Here is a 12,871-nt window from a genome sequence, read left to right as displayed (position 1 = left end):
ATACATTCTTCTACCTTCCCCACTGTTTAATAAGTTCTGATGCTAACCGAAGAGGCAGACATGGCGGCTAACAAGACTTATAGAAGCATTACTAATTATTTGTGAGAAGCAGGCAGCACTCAATGCTTTTAATAAGGTGTCGGTAAAAATATCTCAGGTGTGCAATTGATGAGTTTTTCCCAGATGTGATCAGCAAAGCACTCTACAATGAAGTTGACTTTGAGGTGACTTGATCCATGAGATGTGAAATTAATGTAAACCAGAGCAGAAATTCAAATATTTACAGCAATTTAATTTTTTTCTCCCACCAACATATTTACCTGCTTTTAGCGGAATAAACTAGGTTTCTGATCGAAACTGCAGCCTTTTAAGGCTTTGCAGATAAGAATATTTCAGCTGCTAAGGTCAGGTTGACATAACTTTAGGGATTATTTCACCATACGATGAACATAATTGCCTCACATCTAATTGTGTTAGGTTAAAGTTTTTATTTCTAGTTGCTTAAATTGCACAAAAATAGTCACACTGATGCCAATTTCATACTAATGCATTTAAAGGTGTTGTCTGAGATTTTGATGGCCTATCCTCAGGAGAAGGTCATCAATATCAGATCGGCGGCCATCTGACCTCCAGCACCCTGCCAACCAGCAGTTTGAAGAGAGCACCGTAGCCTTTCCCTAGGCCAATGATGTCATGTTCATCCGTCACATGGCCTTGGTGCAGCTCAGTCCCATTTAAGTAAATGAGGCTGGGATCCAGTAGCAAACAAAGCTGTTATCCATTGGTGTGCTTGGTAAGCTGCCCACCAGAGTGGCCTCCTCTAGCAGCTGATCGGCAGAGGTGCCGTGTGTCATCTACCTTAACATAATGGTATGTTTTTGAAATATGGGAGGGAAGTGGAGAACCGATGTGAAACTCACACCTACATGGGAATGGGAGAGCATACAAACTTCCTGGAGATGTTGTTCTTGGTTCCCCCAGTACTGCAATACAACAGTGATACTCAGTGAGCCGCTATGTGGCCAATGGTTAACATTTTGCAGCCAGGGGTGGGGTATCGAGGACGGAAAATTTAAAATGACAGAAACATTTGTATAACAAAAAAGGAAGAAAAAAATGACTCGCAGGGTATGTCCACATGGAGTAGATAAACTTCAGATTTTTGTGTGGCACATTTGCAGCGGACCTTCTGTCCTGTGTGGTCATATTCTACAAGTAGCTGTTGTGAGCACCATGTAAATCCAGGCTGCTCCATTCACGCGTCCGTGTGTGTTTTGCGGATCCGCAAAACACGGACTTCGCCGGCACTTAATAGAAAGTGCCTAAACTTGTCCGCAATGGCGGACAAGAATAGGACATATTCAATTTTTTTCGGGAACGGAATTGTGGACCCGGGCAGCACATCGCGTGGCCCCATAGAAATGAATGCGTCCGCAATTCCGTTCCGCAAAATGCGGAACAGAATTGCGGAAGTGTGAATGGACCCTTAGCATGTGGAGGGGAATACGGTACCCACGGCTAGTCTGCCATTATAAGTAAATGTGCCCGCTGTCCCGATTGCCTCGTGTTGCAGTTGATGGTTTAAAAAAAGCAAGATTAAAGCTTAGCCGAGCATTCTGCTCTCATGCCTTATAAACCTGATGCAATAACTTTCATAATGTCAGCACTGGGGTTCTGCCAATGCACCAAATGCTCTGAACTTCTGACCATGTACCGTACATATTTTTTTTTCTTTTTATATTAAAAAATAACATTGCTCCAGATGTAATCATGCTGAGTGTGGTGGAATTTATAGTCCAAAAAGTTTGAAAAATGTGATGGATGGACATGCATTGTAAAACTCCCCCAAACACGCGATGTATTTCTGTCCTGGTTCTACAGGAGATCATGGGCAAGTAACAGATGGAATTCAATGTGATGTATGTATATGTATATATATGTGTGTGTGTGTATATATATATATATATGTGTGTGTGTGTGTGTGTGTATGTGTGTGTATATATATATATATATATATATATATATATATATATATATATATATATATATATATATATATATAATTTATTTAATGCACTTATATAGCGCTACTATATTCTGCAGCGCTCTACAGACATTAGCCTCCAACTGTCCCCAATGGGGCTCACATTCTAAGTTCCCTATTAGTATGTCTTTGGCGTGTGGGAGGAAACCGGAGTATCTGGAGGAAACCCACGCAAACACGGGGAGAACATCCAAAATATATATATATAATTTTTTTTTTTTTACTGGACGTCTGTCTGTTCTTTATGCGCGACCAAACGAATGGACCGATCTTCACCAAATTTGGCAAACTAGAACATCAGGTGTCTGGGAAGATTTTAGACCGGCTCAGCTCTCTAGGACGCATCGTTCCTGAGCTATTCCCCAAAAATGTCCTCCGTTAGTCAATACAAGCCTGCAAGTCTTTCTCTTCAAATCCCAACTGCCATACACACAGTTTTACTCTAGGTTTCCATAACAACCCAGCCATTTTTCTTCACTGCTGTAGGTTAGCTTTAGGCTAGGGCTACAGGACGATTAAGTCGCACGACACATAGGGCACAACTACGCTGCTACATGCATCCATCTTGGATGGATTTTTTGCGACTGTCGTGTCGCAGTCTCAGCATGTCGCAGTGCAACACTATAGCCTATCATTCTAAAAGTTGAGACAAAATGTCGTGCGACACATGTTGTCGTGTAGCCCTAGCATTAAATAGGCAGGGCGCTGTGGCGGTCACTGTTAAATGGGCGTGCACTGTGGCGGTCACTGTTAAAGGGGTGGGGGGGTGCTGTAGAGGTCACTGTTATGGGGGATACTGTCTATCTTTTAACAACACACAGAAACATTAGAAACTTCAGATCAGGCAGTCTGACCAAGGACCTGTTAGTCATACTGCAGGCAAAGCAGTCTGTATGGGAGAAGAGACTTGCCTGAGATGGTGACCTGCTGAAGATGGCACAAATGAAATATAGTATGAGACATGTTGACAGGACCTGTCTAAGCTTCGGCATTTCTGACCTCCTATGGAACTCGCCACGTATATGTTACAGCCTACTGAACTGATAGTTAGGTTTCAGATATCTCTTGTTCTTTGGACCTTCCTAAACCTAAATAAAAAAAAATAAAAAAAAATAAAAAAATCTTCCTTTCTGTTGATGGCTGAAGTATTCCTACTTTCAGGGTTGGAGTGGTCGATAGTAATTGACTGACTTCTACAAAAATCTACAGTAAGTGCCTATTTACACAGGCCAGGGATCAGTCGACTTACTAAGAAAACTTTCATACAAATGCCAATTCCTCATAATTGCCCTGTATCTTCCGCTAATGCACCACTTGCATGCAGCAATGATCACTAGCGCTTGGGAATGTACGATTGTTACTACGATCGTTTAGCAGGGACACAGCGTGTGCTCCTTTGCTGAGTGATGTGGCACATTGACACTGGTTAGTTATCTGGAACATAATCTCATACAAATGTCTAATTGGCTCCTTGGTCCATGTAAAAGGGTCCTCATTCCTAATTACTGACCTGTCTGCAGGGTCCCTTATTCCCCGATCATTGGCCACTATATTGACTTGTGTTGAAGGACCCTAATTTGTCCACCTGTTAAGATGCTTATGTTTGTCAAGTGGTCTCTTTGCTCAGTGTCCCTAAAATTGGGCTCACTTAGGGTAGGTGACAGTTCTCGGCAGGGTGTTCCAGCAGAGCAGTTCACCGGATCTTTCATTGCCTGATTCAACATATCACCGCCGGATCCCTATTGACTATAATGGGAACTGGTGGTAATCTAGTCGCTTTCCAGCATAAATGCTGGGTTTCCGATGGACATATCAACAGCTATGTGAACGCAGTCTTAAGCCTCATGCAGACGTCTGTGGAACGCGGTCCGTGAGATACCGGACTGGCATTGCAGGAGTGGACGGCGTCATAGCAACCAATGACGCCGTGCGCTCCTGCCATGCCAGTCCAGTATCTCACGGACGTCTGCATGAGGCTTTAGTCTTTGATGTTTTATGGTGCTGTTTTTGTCCCTTGAATGCAAAGGATCAGATTTTTTTTTTAAATCATTGGGAGACGATTCAGAAACTTGTGCTGTCTGCTTGCATTCAATCCATAGATTAAAAATGTCTGAGATGTATGATCAGTCTGATATAATTTAAATAGTTATATTTCTGCGTATTCTGTTTGCCCTTGTTTTTATGGCGTGGCAATACGGCTTCTATTCTATAAGCTATTGAACAGATAAACGCTATTCGGGCCGCTTTATGACTCCATGCTATCTCCTGATTGTACGAAGACGTAATATGGCGCCCATAGACTTGTGTTGGCTCGTACTGAACAGCATTAATGTATTGTACATTTTTTAAGTTGAAACCGATGAATTGTATACTTTACGAAACCAAATATTTTCTCACATCCCTTTTCAGTTAGAAACAAATTCACTGAAAGCTTTTCTTGTGTGTTGGAGGGAAACGGTGCTTGTGGTAATCGTGCAAATCACTTCTAATGGTCTTTCTTAATGCTGCCTTGGACCAGTGCTTTTTCTAAAGTGTTTGTATTGGCACCCTATTAACGAAATATGGATGATACAGCATCAGGCAAAGGGTGTTACTGGTAACGTCCAGCTGACATATCAATTTATTAAATTCCAATGTGGCCAAAATATACATCCCATTGAGTGCTTTTATTATTGTATTCCTCTGAAAATAATCTGTCTGGCGGTTTTTAATGTATTCTTCTTTGGCTTTCGCTTGGAAAATGAGAATTTCTAAATCCTTCAGAACACATTGCGGCTCAAGTTACTGGCCCACGACAAAACATTTTCCCAAAGAGTCGGATTTCTTTGAACAGTGTCATTTTGTACCAGACAATTAATGCTGTAATTGCTTGGAGAGCTGATTGGACATATGAAGCCATTGCCTTAATAGAACATGGGGAAGAAGCTTCGCACCATACACTTGTGGTTGTTCTACACAGTCGCACAGCTGCGAGATCAGGTTTATAGTAATTCACTTGCTCAAGAGTCGGGTGTCTAGAGAACAAAGCTGAAGAGCTTTCCCCTATTCGCAAGGACAAATTGCTCTTGTGGATGATGCAATTAAACAAAAAAGTGCAATTTTTTGTTGATAATCGGTCAGCAACATGACTGACGCGTGACACTCTAAGGAGGCATTCACATGACCATATGTATTTTGCGGTCCAAATATACCATAAGACTTTTTATTTTACTTTGCAACCCAAAACATGGCAAACAACAGTAATGCATGTCTTATTTTATTTTTTAGTTAGTATGTTTTATTGATTATTTTGATAAGGTACCGCTATGGGGTCTTATACGCCTCCTACACGTTTTAATAGGCAGATATTCTTCATGAATAATTTTGAAGGATTGAAAAATAGTTTTGTGCCTATTGGTGGTGACCTATTATTGCATTTAAAGAGGACCTTTCACTAGAATAAAACATCTAAACTAACTCTACAGACATGGGCGCCGCTCCGTTCTCCCGGTATAGCCTCCGGTATCTTTACAGTTAGGCTCCACCCAGGGGAACCTGCCGGCGTCTCATTCTCCCATGCTGTAGCGCTGGCCAATCACAGCGCTCAGCTCATAGCCCGAGAGGCTTTTTTTTCTCTCAGGCTATGAGCTGAGCGCTGCTATTGGCCAGCGCTACAGCATGGGAGAATGAGACGCCGGCAGGTTCCCCTGGGTGGAGCCTAACTGTAAAGATACCGGAGCCTATACCGGGAGCGGCGCCCAGGTATAACAGTAAGTGCAGGGGGATCCCTGGGCGCTGCTCTACACGTCTGTATAGTTAGTTTTAGATGTTTTATTCTGGTGAAAGGTCCTCTTTAACGTGTTGCTCATGAAGTCATGTTGGCCCAGGCAGCTGCACGTCATACTCAAGAATTATGAATGAGTTTCTAGCTATTAATTACTGTAATCTAATAATTACTCGGCATATCGTTGTTTCATGGTTTTCAGCCGTATGCTAGGAAGGATGTTAGTATCTTCCTAGTAATTCAATTTAAGTCATTACAGATTATATAAGCAAAAAAATTATCCTTTTACACTGAAACCTTAGGAGACCTTTGTCTTTGTACATTGTTTAAACTGTATAAACCCTTAGGCCCATTTCACACGGGCATTGCGGAAGAGGTCCGGATGCGTTGCGGGAAACCCGCACGAGTGCGCACACAATCTGTTTTGTCTGCGATTGCGGCCTTAAGTTAAATTTTTTTTCCGCGCAAGTGCAAAGCGTTTTAATGCATTTTACACGCGTGTGATAAAAAGCTGAATGTTGGTACCCAGACCCGAACCCGGACTTCTTCACTGACGTTTGGGTTTGGTGTTCTGTAGATTTTATTATTTTACATTATAACATGGTTATAATGGAAAGTAATAGCATTCTTTAATACAGAATCCTAAGTATAATGTCCATTGAGTGTTAAAAATTATAAAATAATTACTCACCTCATCCACTTGATCGCACAGCAGTTATCGTCGTCTTTCTTCTTCTTGCAGGACCGGCGCTGACGTCGTCGTGCTCACCATGTGGTGAGCGCGGTGATGTCCGCGCAGGTCCTGCTGCATGAATATAGAAGAACCTTCTATCTTCATAGTAAAATGAACATTTTTGCCAGAAATTACCTTGCATCATTCAGTGTAGAGATTATGGCTGTGTTCCAGATAAATGGATCAAAGTGATGTTGATACAAGAAGCATAGGAACAACTTTTGTATTTACCTAGAAAAACATGCGCAGCATTGCCACAATTTAGAGTGAGGGTAGAGTAAGCATTGTCTCTGTAGTCCTGATGGTTTTCCAGACTGGCAACCAACCAGGGTGTAAAGTTTTTAATAAGGGGTTGCTCCAAAGTGAACAACCTGCTTAAAGATTGAAATGCCTATTTTCAGTAGCAGTTAAAAAGGACACTCTCATTTGACCGTGTCTGTACAGTGAATCTGCCAATTACCAACACAAATGATCCTTTGAGACCCCCGAACAGCTGAGGATTTCTGAATTTGCCCCCTAACCAAAAGACGTGACTTTAAAAATGTGCTTGCTGTCTTTTCGTTATTGAATGAACCTTTGCCCTGACCCACCAAATCATGATCAGACCGAGTCACCTCGGCAGTTAACTCCTAGACTGCCATAAAAGAGCCTCCCCCCCCCCCCCCTCTCTAAAGCAGCTCTGGTTATTCTTTGTAAGTTACATAGTCATCCCTTGATCTTGCTAAAGGTGTCTACTATATACATAAAGTTGGCTAAACCCATGTATTTTCTATTGCTGCAGACTATCTTAGGGTGCTGCCACACTTTCAGTTTTTTTTTTTTATATGCAGTTTTAAGCAAAAACCACGAGGAGAGCTCTACCGCCCTCCCTTCACTGCTATGAGAGTCCTAAAAATAGGCAACCCCCATAGGGTTGAATGGAGAGGTGGCTGTGCGTGAGTAGTGCACTCCATTTACCGCTAAGGGACTTTCAAAAATGTCTGAGCGTTGGCTGAGCACGGTTATTTTCGGAACGCCCATAAAAGTGAGCAGAGAGCACCCTGCACATGCGTGGCGCACTCTCCTTGAGGGAACCCTATTCTGCAGATGGGAGCTGGTCCCAGCTTTTTCTTTTTTTTTATGGTCGAAAATTGGTGGAAATTAAATGATAAAATGCCCCCCAAATGTTTTATTAAACATGAACCTCTGTGTTATATCCAAATAGGATTCTCATCCGTTTTACTATTTTTATTTTCAGGTGACCATCTGAAGGTCTGTTCACAAGGACATACATGTTGCTCTCAAGCGATGGAGGAGAAATACAGCCAGCAAAGTAAACATGATTTCAAGGCTGCGGTCACAGAGCCATGTAGTACGCTGCAGAATATATTTTCTTCCAGATACAATAAATTTGATGGTAAGTGAATAGTACTGTTAGTGAAAAGGTGCCGTGGAAGAACAGCTCCTTTTGTGAAGAGTTCTCTCTCTCTCTCGATAAAATCCGATCTCTTACCGTTTGTATTAGAGAAGGTCCTGTAGGGTCTTTATTTTTCTGACGGCATGATGTGACGTGTTTATGATCTACATATGCATGGTGCCCGCTTGATACTTGTGCCTGTATTACACCAACAGATTATCTGACCAATTTCGTTCTCATTAGACCAATAGTTGGTGTGTGTAACAAAAGATCCACGAGTGTAAACTGCCATCTGACCAATGATTGGTCAGATAATCTGTTGATGTAATACATGCCTTAATCGGTTTCCATTCTTAACCGCTTGCCGCCACGCTAACGCCGAAAGGCGTCATCGCGGCGGCTCTCCCAGGTCACACTAACGCCAATAGGCGTCATCTCGCGAGACGCGAGATTTCCTGTGAACGCGCGCGCGCGCTCACAGGAACGGAAGGTAAGCGAGTGGATCTCCAGCATGCCAGCGGCGATCCGAATTTTTTAACCCCTAACAGGTATATTAGACGCTGTTTTCATAACAGCGTCTAATATACCTCCTACCTGGTCCTCTGGTGGTCCCTTTTGTTAGGATCGACCACCAGAGGACTCAGGTAGGTCAGTACAGTCGCACCAAACACCACACTACACTACACTACACCCCCCCCCCCCCGTCACTTATTAACCCCTTATAAACCCCTGATCACCCATGATCACCCCATATAAACTCCCTGATCACCCCCTGTCATTGATCACCGCCCTGTCATTGATCACCCCCCTGTCAGGCTCCGTTCAGACGTCCGTATGATTTTTACGGATCCACGGATACATGGATCGGATCCGCAAAAAGCATACGGACGTCTGAATGGAGCCTTACAGGGGGGTGATCAATGACAGGCGGGTGATCACCCATATACACTCCCTGATCACCCCCCTGTCATTGATCACCCCCCTGTCATTGATCACTCCCCTGTAAGGCTCCATTCAGACGTCCGCATGATTTTTACGGATCCATGGATACATGGATCGGATCCGCAAAACACATGCGGACGTCTGAATGGAGCCTTACAGGGGGTGATCAATGACAGGCGGGTGATCACCCATATACACTCCCTGATCACCCCCCTGTCATTGATAACCCCCCTGTAAGGCTCCATTCAGACGTCCGCATGCGTTTTGTGGATCCGATCCATGTATCCATGGATCCGTAAAAAATCATGCGGATGTCTGAATGGAGCCTTACAGGGGGGGTGATCAGTGACAGGGGGGTGATCACCCTGATTACCCTGATCACCCCCTGTCATTGATAACCCCCCTGTAAGGCTCCATTCAGACGTCAGCATGCGTTTTGTGGATCCGATCCATGGATCCGTAAAAAATCATGCGGATGTCTGAATGGAGCCTTACAGGGGGGGTGATCAGTGACAGGGGGGTGATTACCCTGATCACCCCCTGTCATTGATAACCCCCCTGTAAGGCTCCATTCAGACGTCCGCATGCGTTTTGTGGATCCGATCCATGGATCCGTAAAAAATCATGCGGATGTCTGAATGGAGCCTTACAGGGGGGGTGATCAGTGACAGGGGGGTGATCACCCTGATTACCCTGATCACCCCCTGTCATTGATAACCCCCCTGTAAGGCTCCATTCAGACGTCCGCATGCGTTTTGTGGATCCTATCCATGGATCCGTAAAAAATCATGCGGATGTCTGAATGGAGCCTTACAGGGGGGGTGATCAGTGACAGGGGGGTGATCACCCTGATTACCCTGATCACCCCCTGTCATTGATAACCCCCCTGTAAGGCTCCATTCAGACGTCCGCATGCGTTTTGTGGATCCGATCCATGTATCCATGGATCCGTAAAAAATCATGCGGATGTCTGAATGGAGCCTTACAGGGGGGGGGGTGATCAGTGACAGGGGGGTGATCACCCTGATCACCCCCTGTCATTGATAACCCCCCTGTAAGGCTCCATTCAGACGTCCGCATGCGTTCTGTGGATCCGATACATGTATCCATGGATCCGTAAAAAATCATGCGGATGTCTGAATGGAGCCTTACAGGGGGGGTGATCAGTGACAGGGGGGTGATCACCCTGATTACCCTGATCACCCCCTGTCATTGATAACCCCCCTGTAAGGCTCCATTCAGACGTCCGCATGCGTTTTGTGGATCCGATCCATGTATCCATGGATCCGTAAAAAATCATGCGGATGTCTGAATGGAGCCTTACAGGGGGGGGGGGGGTGATCAGTGACAGGGGGGTGATCACCCTGATCACCCCCTGTCATTGATAACCCCCCTGTAAGGCTCCATTCAGACGTCCGCATGCGTTCTGTGGATCCGATCCATGTATCCATGGATCCGTAAAAAATCATGCGGATGTCTGAATAGAGCCTTACAGGGGGGGTGATCAATGACAGGGGGGTGATCAGGGAGTCTATATGGGTGATCACCCCCCTGTCATTGATCACCCCCCTGTCATTGATCACCCCCCCCCCCCCCCCCCCCCCCCCTGGTAAGGCTCCATTCAGACATTTTTTTTGGCACAAGTTAGCGGAAATTTTTTGTTTGTTTTTGTTTTTGTTTTTTCTTACTAAGTCTCATATTCCACTAACTTGTGTCAAAAAATAAAATCTCACATGGACGCACCATACCCCTCACGGAATCCAAATGCGTAAACATTTTTAGACATTTATATTCCAGACTTCTTCTCACGCTTTAGGGCCCCTAAAAAGCCAGGGCAGTATAAATACCCCACATGTGACCCCATTTCGGAAAGAAGACACCCCAAGGTATTCCGTGAGGGGCATATTGAGTCCATGAAAGATTGAAATTTTTGTCCTAAGTTAGCGGAAAGTGAGACTTTGTGAGAAAAAAACAAAAAAAAATCAATATCCGCTAACTTATGCAAAAAAAAAAAATATTCTAGGAACTCGCCATGCCCCTCATTGAATACCTTGGGGTGTCTTCTTTCCAAAGTGGGGTCACATGTGGGGTATTTATACTGCCCTGGCTTTTTAGGGGCCCGAAAGTGTGAGAAGAAGTCTGGGATCCAAATGTCTAAAATAGCCCTCCTAAAAGGAATTTGGGCCCCTTTGCGCATCTAGGCTGCAAAAAAGTGTCACACATGTGGTATCGCCGTACTCAGGAGAAGTTGGGGAATGTGTTTTGGGGTGTCATTTTACATATACCCATGCTGGGTGAGAAAAATATCTTGGTCAAATGCCAACTTTGTATAAAAAAAATGGGAAAAGTTGTCTTTTGCCAAGATATTTCTCTCACCCAGCATGGGTATATGTAAAATGACACCCCAAAACACATTCCCCAACTTCTCCTGAGTACGGCGATACCAGATGTGTCACACTTTTTTGCTGCCAAGGTGGGCAAAGGGGCACATATTCCAAAGTGCACCTTTTGGATTTCACCGGTCATTTTTTACACATTTTGATTGCAAAGTTCTTCTCACACATTTGGGCCCCTAAATTGCCAGGGCAGTATAACTACCCCACAAGTGACCCCATTTTGGAAAGAAGACACCCCAAGGTATTCCGTGAGGGGCACGGCAAGTTTTTAGAATTTTTTATTTTTTGTTGCAAGTTAGTGGAATATGAGACTTTGTAAGAAAAAATAAAAAAAATAAAATCATCATCATTTTCCGCTAACTTGTGACAAAAAATAAAAAGTTCTATGAACTCACTATGCCCATCAGTGAATACCTTAGGGTGTCTACTTTCCAAAATGGGGTCATTTGTGGGGTTTTTCTACTGTTTGGGCATTGTAGAACCTCAGGAATCATGACAGGTGCTCAGAAAGTCAGAGCTGTTTCAAAAAGCGGAAATTCACATTTTTGTACCATAGTTTGTAAATGCTATAACTTTTACCCAAACCATTTTTTTTTGCCCAAACATTTTTTTTTTATCAAAGACATGTAGAACAATACATTTGGCGAAAAATGTATATATGGATGTCGTTTTTTTTGCAAAATTTTACAGCTGAAAGTGAAAAATGTCATTTTTTTGCAAAAAAATCGTTAAATTTCGATTAATAACAAAAAAAGTAAAAATGTCAGCGGCAATGAAATACCACCAAATGAAAGCTCTATTAGTGAGAAGAAAAGGAGGTAAAATTCATTTGGGTGGTAAGTTGCATGACCGAGCAATAAACCGCTAAAGTTGTGGAGTGCCGATTTGTAAAAAAAGGGCCTGGTCACTAGGGGGGTATAAACCTGTGGTCCTTAAGTGGTTAAAGGGGTTGTGCCACAAAAAATATTCAATATTTTTTAAACCAGCACATTGATCTGAATAAATTTGCATGTAATTACAATTTTGTATAGCCACTGAGCTATTCATTTTTTTTTTTTTTATCTGTATAGCGCCACCTGCTGTTTGCTCTTTTCCTTATTTCTTGCCCACCTCATTGTCTTGGTCACATGTGCTTGGTTTAAATTTTCAATTGTCACCAGCCATATTGCGGAAAGGCCACACAACATGAGCAGCCAGCCTGAAATGCATGTAGCAGAGCAATTAATGGGGAGATCTCTGGATCCATGTCAGGTACAGGACAGGTTCTAGCATTATTAGAAAGAGATTGTCATGTACTATATGATGCCTGGTTTTTATTTTCTTACATCAATTATGGCATAACCCTTTTAAGGGGCAATTAGGAGGAGCATGACATGGACACAATTACCCTTTGCAACCGCACTCTTAAGAGATGGATGGTTGACCATCTGTAGCTGGCACAAATTACTGAGTGGCTTGCTCTGTAGTCAATGGTGTCTATAATGAAGTCCTGTAGACCATATTGATTGCCCTGCTTGGCATTTTTTTTTGTAGATTGCTTCTCCCTTTTTCTTTAACCAAAAAAAAAAGGCTCACTAGGAAAATCCTGCCCTTGTCT

General features: G+C 43.3%; 1 protein-coding gene across 1 annotated transcript in view; it reads left to right on the top strand.

Annotated features, from left to right (window-relative positions):
• LOC122946394 (glypican-4-like) overlaps positions 1 to 12,871 on the top strand; it is a 104,409-nt gene that overhangs the window by 38,783 nt on the left and 52,755 nt on the right. Inside the window, exon 2 of the mRNA XM_044305993.1 lies at positions 7,778 to 7,936. Coding sequence (XP_044161928.1) covers positions 7,778 to 7,936 — 159 coding nt within the window. The remainder of the gene's footprint in view (positions 1 to 7,777; positions 7,937 to 12,871) is intronic.

This window comes from Bufo gargarizans, chromosome 9, assembly GCF_014858855.1.
Source record: "Bufo gargarizans isolate SCDJY-AF-19 chromosome 9, ASM1485885v1, whole genome shotgun sequence".
NCBI classification, from domain to species: domain Eukaryota; kingdom Metazoa; phylum Chordata; class Amphibia; order Anura; family Bufonidae; genus Bufo; species Bufo gargarizans.
Note: the sequence above shows the minus strand (reverse complement) of the source record. Positions and strands in the feature narration are given on the sequence as shown.